Genomic DNA, 16,401 nt, shown 5'->3' with positions numbered 1-16,401 from the left:
AACCGGACACCAAAAACAAAATTACGGTTCACTTGCAAAACCAGAAAATACGGAAAGATATTATATATTTTCAACATACAACTTTCTGTTGCTTTCAGAAATGAAATTTTATTTTGAACCATATGGCAGGGCACTATAATCATTTCAAATATGGGACTTCTGAAGGACTGTAATCTGACTCTATTTCCACTAATATCTGCAGGGAATAGTCTATCACCAAGGACAAATTTAAGTCACATGTGTATTCTAATATATAAAAACTCAGTGTTCACCCACCAGAAAAAAAATATCCAAGATAGTGGTCACCTATGTTAGCAAAAATAGTCACTGCAAAGTTCCTTTGAAACATCAAATTGTTTGGGCCAAGGTCTCCACTGAAATGGGCCACTTCTTTTTCTGGAAAAACGTTCCTTCTTTAGTATCAGTTATCCAACTCTCAGACTTCTGCTGCTCTTTGTCTTGTTCCAGAACCCAGATCTTTGCTTCTTGGATTTCTGACTGTTTCATTTAGCAGATGTTTATTGAGCATCTTCCGATGGTGCCGACTCATGACCAGAGATGTATATGACTAGGTCCTTGACCTCCTAGTAGCTTGGAATCAAGTAGACGAAAGCGATTCACAGAGCTCTCAGGCAGTGTTTAACAAATGGGAGGCAGTACAGCAGATGGCTCTGTTAGTGATATGCTTGAGCAAAGTGCCATTCAGAGCGCTTCAAAAAGGACTGCCTGAGGTGGTAACAAGCAGAAGGCATTTCTTAGCAGGAGAGTCTCTTGAACCAAGACTGGAGACAACAGTTAGCCGTGGACATGGGGTAAAGAAAGGTTTGACTGGTATAGAAGACAAGGTTAAGAAATCCTGAGAAGACTCCTATGCCACTGGCTCTCTTTGTAGTTAAAGTCACTTAGCCAAATCATCTTGTGTGATCTTTTGGACATCTCTGGAAGGGAGAGTGGTTATATCACCTGAGGAATCCTGGCATAAGTGGGTAAAACAGCTCATCCAAGGACACATAGCCAGTAAGTGGCAGAGTCCAGACTGAAACCTAAATGTCCAGACTCCAAGTCTATCACCCTTTTACTCATACCTCTCTAGGGAGATTCTAATGAGTGTTGGTTCGGGGGCAGAGCTGCAGAACTTGCACAGTGCTTGAGAAACGTGAAGGGTGCAGGAGAGAGGTGTTGATTGAAAGAGGAGGATATAGAAAGTGTGAAAGAGATTTTCCAAAATGATGGACAGGTGCGAGACCTCAGCTTTACTTTCCCAGTGTATTTTAATTGTTTCTGTTTTCAAACTCCTGCTAAATAAGACACTTTAGCTGCTTTTCCTTTCTGAATATATTTGTTTGCAGCATTTTAGATTCAAATGTGTGCTAATTAGGCTGATAAGTTTTATATTGCTATCTCGATGTTTTAGAAAGTCAGGAATGAAGTGAAGAAATTTCAAGAGGCATGTGATTTATTTCAAGGAGAGGGAAGGAAGGTATTTTTAGCTTCCTTCCTAAAATCAATCCTTCACCTAAAGACCAACAGTTAGCTGCCCTTTGAGGGGAACTTTTACTGCTGTGCCGAAATCACAATCTCAGTCCATACACCATGGCTCCCTCAAAAAGTGCTGAGAGATTATACCTGGAATTTAGAAGGTGGTTCTTAGTTTGATTGGAACAATGGAAGAAAGGAGCCCAAGAGACTGTCTTCTGTTTTAAATGGCCTAGTTTATCACATGTCAGGTCCCAGCCTTTCCAACAAAGATGTGTTGACACTTGCTATTCTGAGGGGAGAGATTATGCACATTATTGCAAACTGACACATCTATCATCAGGAAGTCGTGGGTATTAATGCATGTGGCATTGTGCTGAATGCCTTGGAGAAGAAATTTAACCAGCACAGCCCTTATGTGATGGAGCTTAAAACTACAAATGCTAAACAGCAATGTGGAAGGTGGAAGCAAGCCTGCACCAGCCACCCAGATGCAGGGATCCCTCTGTCAGGGGCCCAGTGTCGAGGACGAAGACCCCTTGGTGAGCAAAGGGCGTCTGCCCTCTACCATATGGAGGCATTGCACTTCTGGGGTCAGTGGTCTGCCCTGCTTCTTCCATAACAAGGTGCTGGGTAGCACTCTTTCAGAGTCACAGCAGAGAACGTTGTGTGATTCTGTGTGTGTGTGTGTCAGACCATGTGGTAGATATTTGGACCCCTTCACATAATCATTTTAAAGGTCTCATTTGTTTCTGTGGTTGCCCTTAAAATAATAGGGCAGGTTTAGTATTCCCTTATTTTGCAGGTAAGAAAACGAAAGGTTGGGAACTTGCTCAAGGTCCCACAAGAAGTTACAGAGCTGGAATAAAAACCCAGATTGCTTCATTCTTGACCCTAGACTGCCTACTAAATTTTGCACAGATATGGGTGGATCCCCCAGAAATTTCAGATCCATGTGGAGTCTGGCCTGTCCACAGAACGACTGCTCACGGGCAGAGACCAATTCTCCCCTCTTACTCTGAGTAATGAAGTGGGTTTGATGACAGGTGACCCACCTCTGCCATACATTCTGAGAAACAATGTTTAAACTGAATGCCAATTGGTAAGAACCACCAAGCGTAAGGATCTTCAAAACATCCTCAGTGTTTTTGAAGCACTGCTGTGTACCCGTTATAACCATTCCAGCAATGAGAACTTCCTGGCACACTAAATTATGTCTTTCTTGGATTGTGTCATCTTTCTGTGCTGACTTTGCAGTCAAGATCTGGGATGGCACCAGAGGACACATTGGTGACCTAACCTGAATCTGGCTGTCTTGAAATCCCCATAGTTGTGCTTTTTACTATTAATTTGGACTCTGAAGAGAAGAACACCTCTAAAAACTATCATAGGATCATTTTATTAATTCTCTTATAGTAAATGAAGCACTAAATGAAACTGTTTTTAGTCCCAAACTGAATGTCACTGTGTTTCTCCACAATACCTGGTCTTGTGTTGTTTATAATTCATCAAATTAGCGGAACCTCTTGCCCTCCACCCCACCTCTGCTTTTGCAGGGTTCAGGGAGAAGCATGTGTGTATTCAGTACAGCGTTAACTCCTGTGCTTATGTGTGGTTCATCAAACCGAAGCTTCCCTTATTCTGAGCCAGGAGAGACTAGCAGCAGGAAGGGGAGCCGAGAGGGATACACTCTTTTTTTTTTTTTTTTAGTGTGAAAGACGAAGATGTGCACTGTTCGCTGGCTTGTGTTCAGTTTTCCTTGCCTGTTTTCCCAACAAAACTGGACCTTCTCCCTTTATCTCGTCCCCCAGAGTTCTACATAATTACTACACGTGAACTGGGCCCTTAAGGGCTACCAAAAGTAGATTTTGGAGCAGGTGTTTTTGTTTGTTTGTTCACTGGTTGTAAGGTAATTACCTGTGGGAAAGTTAGAAACGGCAGGAAAGCTATTACATACCCAGGTTGGGTACGTATTCTGCCAGTCACTTTGTTCTTATTTGTAGATCTTGCTTCATACAAAAGAAACTGTGAAATTAATAAAATGTATTTCTCTATAAACAATGAGTAAAGATAGATGAACAAATATGGCTATACTACATTAACATGAATATATGAAGAGCATTGGTTCTGATGGAGTCAATGGCAGATCTACAGAAGTTAATCAAAACTAGAAAAGGTTGTCATTCACTACCGAGAAAGACCAACATAGATTTTTCCCACTTTGTAGAAAAATATGTTGAAATGATAAAAAGTACTAACCTATTTTTTGTTTTCACATAATATTATTTTTTATTCTTTATTGACAAGATTACATATACAAAGTCCAGAAAGAAAATGTTCACGGCCTACGTTTCTTTTCTGACCATTATTTTTCATTTCATGGTTATTACAGAAAATAATCTTTGACCTAAAAGACGGGTGTTAACACATGATCCCCTTTCCACTTCAAATGCTGCAGGTACTCCTCGGGCTTTCAGTTGGAGACTAGCCTCAGTCTGTTTTTTGGGGGAAGTAGAAGTGGAGGGTAAGTTGTTCCAGAGTTGGCGCCACCTTGAGATAGGGTCTCTGTTGTCACCTCTTGATGGTCATTGGCCCTCCTCCTGGAGGGCAGTTCTCTGGAGAGGAGAGAGCTGTGAGGTTAACAGCCAGCACTAAACACCCAGGTCTGGGCGAGCTGATGGGAAAGGTGACCTGGGGGCCATCAGCAGCCACTGTGCCTCCTTTCCTTTGCAGACTGATGGATGTGTTCCCCCTGGGAATGAAGAGAGGAAGGTCCATTAAGCCATAAATTAAAAATCAGGGTCTTTAGGGCTCAGAGGACCTTCAAGTCATCAAGCCCCTCATTTTCCCAACAGAGGAACTTGAAATTGTAAAAGACAAAGTAGGTTGTCCAACCTTATCAAGGCAGTTCCAGGAGAGCTAAGGCTTTGTACCCAGGCCTTCTGCCTCCAAACACTTTACTCTGAGTCACCTTGTACGACTTCACCCAAGAAAAAGACTTTTCTTTTGGATAACTTGAAAATTCACAGGGGAGAGGGTCATTCAAGGTCAGACAGGGGGAAGGAACTTCCTGCATAGCGTTTGCTGGGGACTTTGCAGTTGACTCTGCAGTTCACTCTGCCGCAGGGTAAAAAAGTATCTGAGGACACTTTTCATCCCTGGACTTTTGAAAAGTGAGACAATTCACATTAAGTGAAATGATTTACCACTTTTTTTTCTTTTGACTCTCCTACGTACCACCTGCCTCTTCCATCTCTCTGCGCATTTGCTGCTCAAATGCATTTTCCCAGGGCTTCTTACCTCACTCTGTTTCTGCCGTCTGATAAAAGGAGTGACCTTGAGTCTCCTGGCTATGGTCTTGCCACCAGTATGCTTGGCAGAATGACAGGATGTCGCCCTTTCTTACCTCTCAGTGTCCTTACCTGTAAAATGAGGCTCTCCACCACTGCTTTTAGGTACCTGTTTCTAAACTAAAGTCATCCACAACAAATCAGGACTTTCGTTATATCCATACCCCACACGGACTATTAATGTCCTAATATTTTTAATGGACTAGTTTTTAACATAATTGCTCTAGCCATGTCCTAAGTGATTAATAAAGAGGAAATATGGTACTTATATCACATGAATGTGATACTTATGTTTTTCTAAACCACATATAGATTTACAGTTATTCAAATTAAAACATTTTATCCATGTTCTATCTAATTCACCTTGTATGTGTAATAGTTAAGTTGAAAGAGTGGGACTCCATTGAATTCAAAGAAGAAACAACTTTTTCTTCTCTGGAGCTATAGAGTTAGTCTTCCTGGCACTTGCATACAATTTTGGGAAGGTCCTGCAACTCACCAAAGGTGGGATGCAGGTGGGAGGGAGGGGGCTCTGTTACTTTTAGTTCCAAGAGCAATCCAAGTACCATAATTCAAGTATCCATTCCAGTTTAATGGAACTACAGTTCCATTTAATTGGAGAAACAACATCATTTCATGTTAAGCTCCTTTCTCCCCACTTCTGAGTTCTGCTTTGCCTGAGAAGCCTCAGGTCAAGGTGGGCATGTATGGTCATCTCATCTGCCTTCCCAGCTTGCAGGTCACCATCTTACCCCCCCCCCCCCCACACACACACACCATCTTCCTGTTTCCCAAACCAGGCTGCTAATAGTTCCTCCAAGGACACAGTGTGGAGAGGCCCAAGATAAGAGGGCGGAGAAACTCTTGTATGAATGGAACTGGCACCCACTAGGATTAGTGCTGCCTGGGTGTCTAATGCTGAACCTCTTTGGTGGGACTGTGTGTGTCTCTGGGTACTCCCTCTTCCCATGAGTCCCTCACTTGCAGTAATTCACTCCCTTACTGCAGGCAATGCCACCTCAGGTTGGCTGTGTGGCTCGCCCTCAGGGCTGGTTGCCAGCAGTGCACACTTCCTGTTGCCCCCTGAGACAGTGCCCTTTCCTGTAGGACCCAGTTGGGTGCCCTTCTATGCCATCTACACCTGCAGCAAGAAACTAGCACCTATTCCTTTGAGAAGCTCTGGGGTCTCTGCCTATCAGAAAGCAGGCCCTGCCCATGACAACTCCTTGGGGGCATCTTCCTAGCCCCAGTCTTCGAGCATGAGGACTTTTAAGGTTTGAGTCTGGAGCCAACTGTGTGCCCCAGAAATTCCTGGGCATGCAGGTAAAGTTCTCTAAGTGGTCCCATAGAGACCTTTCTTACCTGGTTAGGCAGAGAAGGAGAACCAGCCAACAGTCCCCCAAGGACAGCCTCCCTCCTACCCCCTCAGGTGTGAGGAGGTGAGCTGGCTGCTCACTTTGTGGGGGGATCTTGGGACCTGTTGTTCAGTTGCTGGCATTTGGGGCCTCAGTTAAATTGGAACGAGCAGCCTCGTGTTCACACCCTAGTATGTCCTCCACCGGAGTGACCATAATGCTCTGCTGTGGTGCCGTCCAGCCCTGGTGCTCCGAAATCCTTCCCCAGAGACACACAGGACTGTCCTGCAGAGTGGCCAGTTCTCCTTTGCCTTTAGACAGCATTTGATTGTCAGGCACTGGCCAAAGCCCGTTGGGATATCATTTCCACTTTTTCAGGCATAGATGAGACTCACAGGTCAAGTCTGCTCAATCCACAATTCGCTGACCCTGTAGAGGGTCTATAAAAAAAAATACAACTTCAGTTTTTCCAAGGCAGCCTCTCAGTTTTCTAACCCTCCACTGCGACACCTGGAAGAGTCTTTTGACACATTTGGGCCACAGTGGCCTGTTTCCAGCCTTTCAGCCTGTCTTCTAAGCACAGTAGCATAGCGGGTGGGCTTCACTGCTTTAGGCCTGTAGCCGTCAGAGCAGAGTAAGGGGCATCATTATTCATAAATGGCTGTATGTGCACTCGGGGGGAAGAGAAGCCAGCTTTACAATTTGAAGACCTCCTGCACTTCTCAAAGCAGAAAGGAGGTCATGTCAAATGGATTTTTGTTTTCACAAACTGCCTGGTGGGTCCCCAGGATCCTTTAAGAGGCATTCACTAAATAGTGGAAAGCTCCAGTGCTAAGGCAGAGAAATCCCTGGAACCTGGAAGTTGCTTGGAAAATGGAGATGTATACTTAGTCAGCACCGAGTTCCTGGAGGAACATGGGCGCTGGTTCAGGTTGAGCAGTGAGGTGAAGGCTCGAGCCATCTTGGGACTCATTTCTAGCTTGATCCATTTTTTGGGTTGGGGGCAGTGTTAGCACTATATATTTTAAAATAAGGTACATATTTAACAGCTGGTACATACATTTTATAATCCCCAATTGTAGCGCAGCACACTTAGAAGGTATCTAATATAACTGAGGAGTGTATTATTCCCAATTTATAGATTCGTCAAGTTGCAAAGATAGGGCTGATTGCTCTGAGTTATCCATTTAGCCTCAGAAGTCTCCCAGTTTCTTTCTTCAGGCCAGAGACCAAAATTTTCACCTAACCAGACAATAAAAAATAATAAGGAACGTGTTTGTGAATAGTATTACCTTTTGCTCGCCCCCCCTCCCCCGTCACCATCCATTTTTTTTTGTCCTCAAAGGCAAGTAGGTTCTAGAACCACTCGTATCATACTTGAGTGCAGCCAACTATTTCCCCAGATGAGTTGCAATTTATACCAGATAAGATCCGGTCAAGAGTAAGTGTGGAGCCCAGTCCAGCAAAAGCAAGCAGATTTTCTTATTTTTATTGCCCGAAGGCCTGTAGGTGGACCGCAGGCCAGGCTGGAGGCAAGAGAGCGAGGTTCCCCATGTGATCCCCACTGCACTTATTGAGCACCGTCCTTCCTCACCGTTCTTGAGAGAGAAGGATTGGGGAGGAGGGATCAGAAGTGGACAGGCTTTAAGAATCTTAGCTTCCCAGGGTCTTCCAGAGCCCTAGGAGGCCCCAGTGGGACACAGCATGGACCACCCCTCCACACACACCTTTACCTTGGGGGAGGGAGGGTTGCTGAAATAAAGGAGCCAAGGATTTCAAAGACTTTATTCCATAATGTAACTTACTTCTGCTTCACTGCTTAAATGCACAAAGATTCGCATTTTAGAACTTTATTTCTAATCTTGGAATAGAAGAATTTTTCATCCCTGTTGAATTGTATGTAGCCTTCAGGAACAAACAGATGAGTTGGTTTCTTTTGGCCTCCCTCCTTCCTTCCCTCGCTCCCTCCCTGCCTTCCCTTCACCTCACCACTCCCGACTGAGAACCTTAGCTATGTCAAAAGGAAGACGTATCGATTATAAAATAATAACGTTTAAGGTTTGCACTCTCCTTTTATTTTGAAATATACCTTTAGGTAAAGTCGTGTACCTACAGCTTTGCTGGGAGCGTGTTTTGTTGGCGGAGAACGTGGCTCCTGAAACAGGGCGAGAAGCAGGGCGGGACCAGGGTGGGAGTCTGAAGGGGCTGGGCCGTGCCAAGACCGTCCTTTCCATGGGCCCGTAAATGGTTTGTGGCTCATGCGGCCTCTCTGTTTCCTCGTCCAGCCAGTGCGTATTTACAGAGCACCTGCTCTGTGCCAGGCTCTGAACCAGCGGTGTCCTGCCCTTGAGAAGTTCTCAGTCCCTTAGGCTGGACACAGTGATAGTGCAGCCCAGAGAGGCCAAGCAGGAAGAAGATGCTGTTAAAAGATCAACCGAGGCATATTAAAAATTTTTAAGAGTTTATTTGAGCAGAAATTAATTCCAGTTTGTCAATGCCAAACCAGAAGTAGTTAAGAGTGCTCCTCTGACAGGAGCCAGGGGAAAGATTTAGGGAGAGAAAATGCAGAAACAAAGATAAAGGAAACTAGTTGAGTGTCTGTAGTAGCAAGCCTAGTTGACATGATGGGTTGTCCTTAGCATTTGATTGAGAAGCACTGAGGCATTTACAGGCGTAGATTTTGTTTCTCTTACCTAGGCAGCCCCGCCAGGGCATTCGCCCCCTCAGCCTAATGGCCTCCTCGTTTAATTAAACAATATTAATGGCACAGTGGAGGTTGGTTAACTTCACCTGTGAGCCTGGGAACTCTGATTTATAAAGGATGAAGGGGAAGGAGTCCATCATGGGGGAAAAGGAGGAAAAAAGGAAGGGCATGCCCAGGGGAAGGAAATGGCCAAAATGTATGTGACAGTAGGAGGGATTTGGGAATGAGGAATGAGTACAGGTAGAGGAGGAAAGGGAATGCAGTTGATCCTTGAATAATACAGGTTTGAGCTGCATAGGTCCGCTTATACATGGGGTTTTTTTTTTCAGTAAATACCTGTCCTGTTTTTGATCCATGGTTGGGAGTCATGGGTGCGGAGAGCCGGCTGTATGCATTGATCTACGCCCTTTACGGAGGACTGGAGCTTCCATGGATTTGGGTATCTGCAGGGGTCCTGGAACCAATCCCCCACGAATACCAGGGGACAGCTAAGTTTTGGGGGAGTCAAAAGTTATATGCAGATGTTTTTTCTGTGCAGGGATGGGAGGTGCTCCTGACCCCCCATGTTGTTCAGGGATCAACTGTAGTAGAAGATAAAGCTGGAGAGCATGTAGAGCCCAGATTGTGAAGGGCCTTGTGTGCATAGCTAGATAGTTGGTCTTTCAATGCCATGAGCAGCCTATGAAGACTGTATGGGAGAATTACACTACAATTTTGGAAGCTAGTGGAGAGTGGATTGAAGGGGTAAGAACCTAGAAACAATGTGTTACCCCAGGACCTCTAGAAAGCAGAGCCTGAGGCAGAGATTCGAGTTTTACTAGTTATTGCAGAAGGAAGTACAAGCCCAAGACAGTAAGGATGAAGGAGGGGGGATGTGAGACCAATATAATGTGATGGAGTGTGTGACCGTGCTGCCTCCTGCTCACCGGGAGCCACACAGACACAGCAGCGGGCACCGGGCGCTCTGCACTGCCTGGAAGGTGTGCCAGGAGGAACTGCCTTAGCATACCTGGTCTGCAGGAAAACAGGGCAGTTTCATTTTCCCTGCTCCCTCCTGTTTCCTCTTTCTCATTGGCCCCGCTTCACCTCACAAGTTCTAGCACCTCTGTACTTCTGGGATGCTGTTCAGGAACGGCAACCCCATGCCCCCCATCCCATGGAGTAGATTCTTCCCAATCTAACAGTGGAGGGCAGCCTGGCTTATCTGAACACCAGCTGAGGAAGAAGTACATGCAGTGAGGGGAATCTGAGAAGCCTTGTAGGTTGTGTCACCATTCAGACAAGGAGCTCAGCTCAGAGATCACGACAGTAGCTCAAGCAAGAGGGGATCAGGGCCAAAGAGAGTGAAGGAGGCTGGTAGAGTCAGCATGTCAAACCCCACCCCTTCAGGTGGTTACATCATAGTAATAGTAAGGAGCTTCCGTGGCCGCTTTGGGGCAAGGCATACTCTATGGCCTTGTGTTTCTTAGAACATATGATTCATCCTTATATATCCATATAACCGTGGAGTGGACCAATTTATGTATTTGTGGGGGAAGAAGTGGAAGCTACTACTTCAAAATTGATTTAAAAATTTGATGGTCAAAATAAAGAGTTTGATTGCAAGTGTCAGAACTTGTAATGCTGAAGTAACAGAAGCCCGGCTTTGCTAGCTTAGCCGGAATGGGGGCTGGCTGACTCCTGGAACCCAGGGAAAGGCAGGGATGCACCGAGGTTGAGGTGTAACTGGAACTATGGACCAAGGCCCTGCCAGGACACAGGCTCTCACATGTGGCCTCCTCTGTGCGAGGACTTCCTTTTTCTCTGACAGGAGCCTGACTCCCAGCAGGACCCACGCTTCCTTTAGTAGCCTTGTTTGGAGCTCACTGCTTTGACTCTTCCACACCCATTCGGCTCTTCCTGGGGAGGATGCCCACTGGCTCAGTACTCACCAGGTGCTCTCCGTGGACCAACCAACTTTGAGCAGGGCTGCAGAATTATTAGTGTTATTATTAAATGGCGGGTCACAAGACGTCACATGGATGAGAAGAAATGGGATCCAGGAAAAGGGACATGTGTGTCCGCAGTAGGGAGCAGGGTGGTTGCTAGGGAAGAAAAGTGTATGATACCCACTGTAACTGAAGGCTCAGAATCCTGCCATTTGTGGAAGAATATTCCTGCACTCCGACTCAGCAGCTAGAGAAAAGGGCTCCTGGTTCTCCCGTTCTGCGTTCTACCTCTTCCCCTGCTGCAGAATTGCTCTCTTGTCGCTTTAGATTGAATCGTCTTTCCTAAAGCTCTCTGTTGCTGCTCTGAAAGCCCAGCTGCCAGCTCTGCAAACGCCCTGCCTCCAGCCACATCACAAACAGCTGGGGACGCACTGCGCACTGCAAACACGGCTCCTCTACTCCAGCACGCGCTCTCCTTTCCCTTCGCGCTCCCCCCTCTTCCTCCCCCCAACCCCCACCCTGAAGTGAGTTTAGGTAGACTGAAATTTTAATCAGCTCGATCGGTTATTTTTAAAAAGAGTTTAAATTGAGCTACAGACAGGAATTGTTATGGGCCCGCAAGTTGCTCAGCCGGGATCTCTTGGAGGCATCTCTCACGGCCTAAGCAGGCGGGCGGCGTGCTGCAGTGTGAACTCAGTGCCAGCCCCCTTTCCACTGTGTCTCAACAAACTTGTAGGAGATAGAGTTTCGGGAATAATTTTCTTTGACTTTGGTCCCTTGAGGAGGGAAAGCTTTCTAGGGAGTGAACTTGATTCAGTTATGGACCAACAGGTCATCCAGTTCCATGGGGTCACCTTTGCCCTGCACCTGGACGTCCAAAATAAGGGCGGGGGAGGAAATGTCCTCACCGCTGCACAGCCCTCTCCCCACTTCGGGCCCAACCATGGGTGGGGAAAGGCAGACAAGGCCATGCTTAATTTAAAAAACCTCATCACCCTATTTCTTAAACACAAAAGATAGCAATATACAGTGAAAAGAGAAGGAGATCCTTTGAACATCTTCACAGCAAGAACCGAGGCTTCCAGTGTGGTGGCGGTGGCACAAGCTTCGAAATCAGAGATTTGCTTCTGTTATTTCTCTGTTGCATGTATTTAAAATTTTTACATTTTAACTGTGAAATATATCAGATATACCCATCACCCACATGATAAACGGTAATATTTTGCAGTATTTTTAACAGAAATGACGTATTACAGATATGACCAAAGCTTCATCCATTTCCCCAGACCCTTTCTCCCTTCCTCAGTCATCACTCTCCAGAAGTTGGCGTCTGTCATCTCCATGCCTATTTTTGTACTTAACTACAAATGTCCGTATATGAAAATATTGTCTATATGCAATATTGTCTTGCTTTGCATGGTTCAAATATGGCATACAAATATGGCTGTACATATTTGTTTTTCGGTTAGTCCCCTGCCCCCCAATGCTGCTTGCTTGCTTGCTTGCTTGCTTATAGAAACAATGGATGAGTTGCATCACCTTCCTGAGCCACAGAGGAGATATGATAAGATGCCAGTTGTATTAATCCTGGCACAGTCCAGGTGAGCAAGGATCAAGGCCCGGAAAGGAGGAAACAAATTTAATATTAGAGAGGCGGAATCAACAGTGCCTTGTGATTGAATTGATGTGCGGAACGATAGGTGTGATTCCAGGTGCCTGTCTGGGAGATTAATGTCAGCCACTGAGACCAGGAGCCTGGTGGGGGCAGTGATGCCGGTCTGGGAGAGTAAGGTGTGATGGAGTCACTTCTTGACCCTTTGTAGCACACCCAGGTGGACAGGTTCAGGAGGCATTTGGAGTTTTTGACCCAAAATCAGTTGATGGTTCTGAGTTGGAGATCCCTCTTTTGGTTCCTTTCGCATCCAGTGAATGTGAACTTTGTGAAGGGGGACACCTCAGTGTGAGTGGCTCCTGTGTCACCTTTACCTGGAATCCATAACATGGTTCACCCTCTGCAGATTTCTTCAGAACTCTGACAAGTAGCAACAAGAGACCGGGGGTGGGATCACCTAGTTGCCACGTCAACTTCAAAGGTTAGAGTTATGTTTGAAATGTTTTTTGTTTTTTTTTTTTTTCCTTTCTAATAAACTGTTGTGACGCTTCTCATTCATGGAATTATATAAATCCTCTCGGGAGGTAGCTTCTGCTTTCAGACTTTGCCATGCCTTGATGTTAACAAGTTCATGGACTTTATTAGCTTCTGCATTACCTTTTTATATTTGCCCGAACTTGCCCTCTTGTTATAATTTAAGGAGCCCAAGCCTTTCCTAGGATTGCTAGTGGCATATTGTTCCTTTCCCAGGCTTTTGGTCTCAGAATCTTAACCGTGAGTCTCTGTAGTGAGTGGTCTCCAGGACAGCAACGAGGCAGACTGTTTATGTTCTCTTTGTCACTCACTGCAGACCTGGTTCAGGGGCTGTTGGTCCATCTCCATGAGACAGCAGCTGGCTTTCACAGGGAAATGCCTTCTTTCAGATGGAAGGAATCCACCCCAGTAGCTCAAGTAAAAGTGTGGAGTGGGGAAAAGTTTGGGTAGCTTCTATTATTGTAAAGATCCAGCAAGACCTGTGGAGTTTAGGGCAGTGAGCAGCTGTGGATGGTGTGGGACCCAGAGGCAACTTGGGCCCTGTTTTTCTCCTGTCTCTCTCCTTTCTTCCTTCACTCACTCTCTCTTCATCTCTCTCCCCTAGCTTCTCCTCTTTCTCTCCTTTTATCCCCTCCCCTCGCCCCTCCTGTTTCTCTCCCTCTCCCTCCCTCCTCACCCTCTCTCTTGCAGGGAAGATGTCTAGGTCTCAGTCACTCTCTAGGTCCCGCTTATTTCTTACCAACTCTTTGTCTCTGTCTTCCCCTTTCCTTTTATTCAGCTCTTTCCTCATTCTGTTCCCACCTCTAACCCCCACAACTGGCAGCTGGCTTCCTCAGAACTTGTATCTGGCCTGTAATTGTCCAGACTCTAACACTGAATGACCTTTTTGCTCAAAAGCCCAAGGCCATCTGGCAGTAATTTCTCTGTGTACGGGATTCTGAGCTCCCGAGAGAGGGTCTAGTTGGCTCTGCTTATCTTCCTGAGCTTGGCCACACTGTCCCAGGCTGCTGGCCAGCCTAGAAGTGGGTCCCCCTCAGGTCAGAAACACCCTCAGCTATTCATCAGTGGCAGGGTGTGTGGATAGGGATGGAGTCTCTGAGAAAGGGTTTGTGGGGGCCAGGGAGGGGGGGAGTCATCGAATACCACTAGCACAAGAGCTATGTCATAGAACCCCTCGAATTAACTTATACCAGGGAGGTGATCCTAAATTTGCCTCAAGCTATGAATGAGAAGTCATAGTTTACAAACTGTTTTTTTAGTCACCTTTGCACTAATTCAAGGGTATATATCTCTGAAATAATGAATTCGGCATCTTCCAGCCACACCAAACTTGGCATGAAATTAGATTTTCAGCCAAGGTGTCTCATTTAGTTCACACATTAGAGTGTTGGGCTGGACTTGGTTGATCCAAACAAGATTCATCCTAGTGCATAAAATAGAGAGTGTGAATTATACTGTTTTACCAGTCATGAAGACTTTGGATACGTGATCTGAAACACGCATCCCCCAGAGTTGAGTGTCCTTTGTGATATTCTTCACCAGGGCAGTGAATGGCAGAGGACAGACCCTGAACCAGGCTCCTGATGCCATGAGGAGCTGCCCCACCACTTAGAATCAGGGCCCAGCCCTGCAGGGCAGGCAGGGAATGCTGCTGCCCCCGCCTCCCCTCCTCGGAGCCAGGTTCCCCTCCTTCTGCACTCTGTGGCTGCTGATGCCACACCCCGATGTTCCTTGTAGTCTTCAGACATAAAACTGGCTATCACTTCATTTTCCTGATGCATCTGAAGACGCTTAGAACTGGGAAACCTTGTCCCACTTTTATACAACTGGAAAACATTGCAGAACTTGAATCTTTCAAACTTAAAAACAAAACAAAATAAACGGCCTGCAAAATACAGCTTATGCAGTTTAGTGGTGCTGGAGGCATGAAGAGGAAAGGCAAGTGAGCTTGCTTCCACTTAGCAAGTGGTTTTGATTTAGAAAGTGTACCTTGAAATTCAGTATGGAAAAGAGGTTTTGTGTTGCTGCTAATAAAAGTAAAACTTGAATGTTTCGGGGCTCATCAGAGTTTAGATTTAATCTCTTTTCCACTTTTCTCGATCTGAATAGTCATTTCTCTATAGCTGCCGAGTCAATCACTGTATATTATGGGCAACTCTCTTCTCTCCATGGTGCAAATTAGGTGGGATCCAGTTCTGACAACATGAGTTAATCATAACTAAAAATATTGGCAAGAGCTGGGGATGTCTGTGCTCCTCGGGGACAGCTTAGAATCTCTGGATAAATATTCTAGTCCCAGTGACTGTCCTCTGGGATTTCTTTCCCCAAACTTCCTCCCATATAAGGAAGACCAGCTAAAAGCAAAGTGTAGGGTCCTGGTAATTTACCAAGCGAGGATGATACTTCGAAACAATCGGCCTTAAGCTAGCATTGGTATTCAGTAATGTGTTGTTATATAATATGTTTCTTCTTGCAAAATTGTACAATGGCCAATTTTTACCCCCCAAATCCAGTGAGATTACTTTTGAAAGAAATTTTAGGTGTTGGGTTACCAAATTCCTGTAATCTTCATATTAAGAACTCCCATCTGTGTGGCCTTCAGCTATGAGACAGGTTGTTATGAGAATGAAAAGAAATGAGAAATGTCTTTTTCTTGTATCTCCTCTATAGAATAAGAAGATCTACTTAGACATTATTCACACATACATGGAAGTGCATGCCACCGTTTACGGTTCCAGCACAAAGAATATTCCCAGTTACGTGAAAAACCACGGCATCCTCAGTGGGCGGGACCTGCAGTTTCTTCTCCGAGAAACGAAGGTAAGGTTTTAGTAGCTTTGTAAAAATTCATCAGCGATGTTGTTTTCAGGTTTGTTTCCATTGGTGTCAAAAATGGGATCAGAATCTCTGGTGCTTTCTTTTCAATGCTGCGATAGCTCTTTAGGTCATTTCTGGGCAGTGGTTTTCTAGACCAGCTGTAGCTGTAAAGTTAGTGAATTTTGGAAGGGGGTTACTATAGGTAAAACTTACTGAGGACCTACTCTGTGCCAGGCATCAAGTGAGGGCCTGTGGACACAGCGGCACATAGGAAAGTGAGGCCTTGTCTTGAGAGCCAGACCTTCTGATAGAACTGCAGCTTTTACAGCAAGCCTGGGGTGCTTAACTCCCCCCCACCCCCTCAACACACAGACACACACTCTCCTCTAGTCTCCACTGTTCAAGGAATCGGTACCCAACTAGCTTTTCTTCACACCTCCTCATTTGTACAGGACACTGAAGAAGTTCAGATGAGGGAAAAGGCCGTTCAGGCTCAAGGAATAGGAAAGCATCATGAGAGATGTACAAGATGAAAAATGGATGGGGCGTGGATGCACCTGGTATTTGGGACAGACGGGAGTGAGAATCATGTGGCGGAGGTGGAGATGACACATTCAGGAGAGAG

General features: G+C 45.6%; 1 protein-coding gene across 14 annotated transcripts in view; it reads left to right on the top strand.

The window, feature by feature from the left end:
* Positions 1-16,401, top strand: part of MGAT5 (alpha-1,6-mannosylglycoprotein 6-beta-N-acetylglucosaminyltransferase) — a 321,573-nt gene that overhangs the window by 265,306 nt on the left and 39,866 nt on the right. For all 14 annotated transcript variants that reach the window (XM_016164010.2, XM_016163995.2, XM_016164007.2 and 11 more), the window contains one exon: positions 15,630-15,779. In XM_016164010.2, the coding sequence (XP_016019496.1) occupies positions 15,630-15,779 (150 nt within the window). The remainder of the gene's footprint in view (positions 1-15,629; positions 15,780-16,401) is intronic.

The sequence above is a fragment of the Rousettus aegyptiacus genome, unplaced genomic scaffold, assembly GCF_014176215.1.
Source record: "Rousettus aegyptiacus isolate mRouAeg1 unplaced genomic scaffold, mRouAeg1.p scaffold_m13_p_2, whole genome shotgun sequence".
Lineage (NCBI taxonomy): Eukaryota > Metazoa > Chordata > Mammalia > Chiroptera > Pteropodidae > Rousettus > Rousettus aegyptiacus.
Note: the sequence above shows the minus strand (reverse complement) of the source record. Positions and strands in the feature narration are given on the sequence as shown.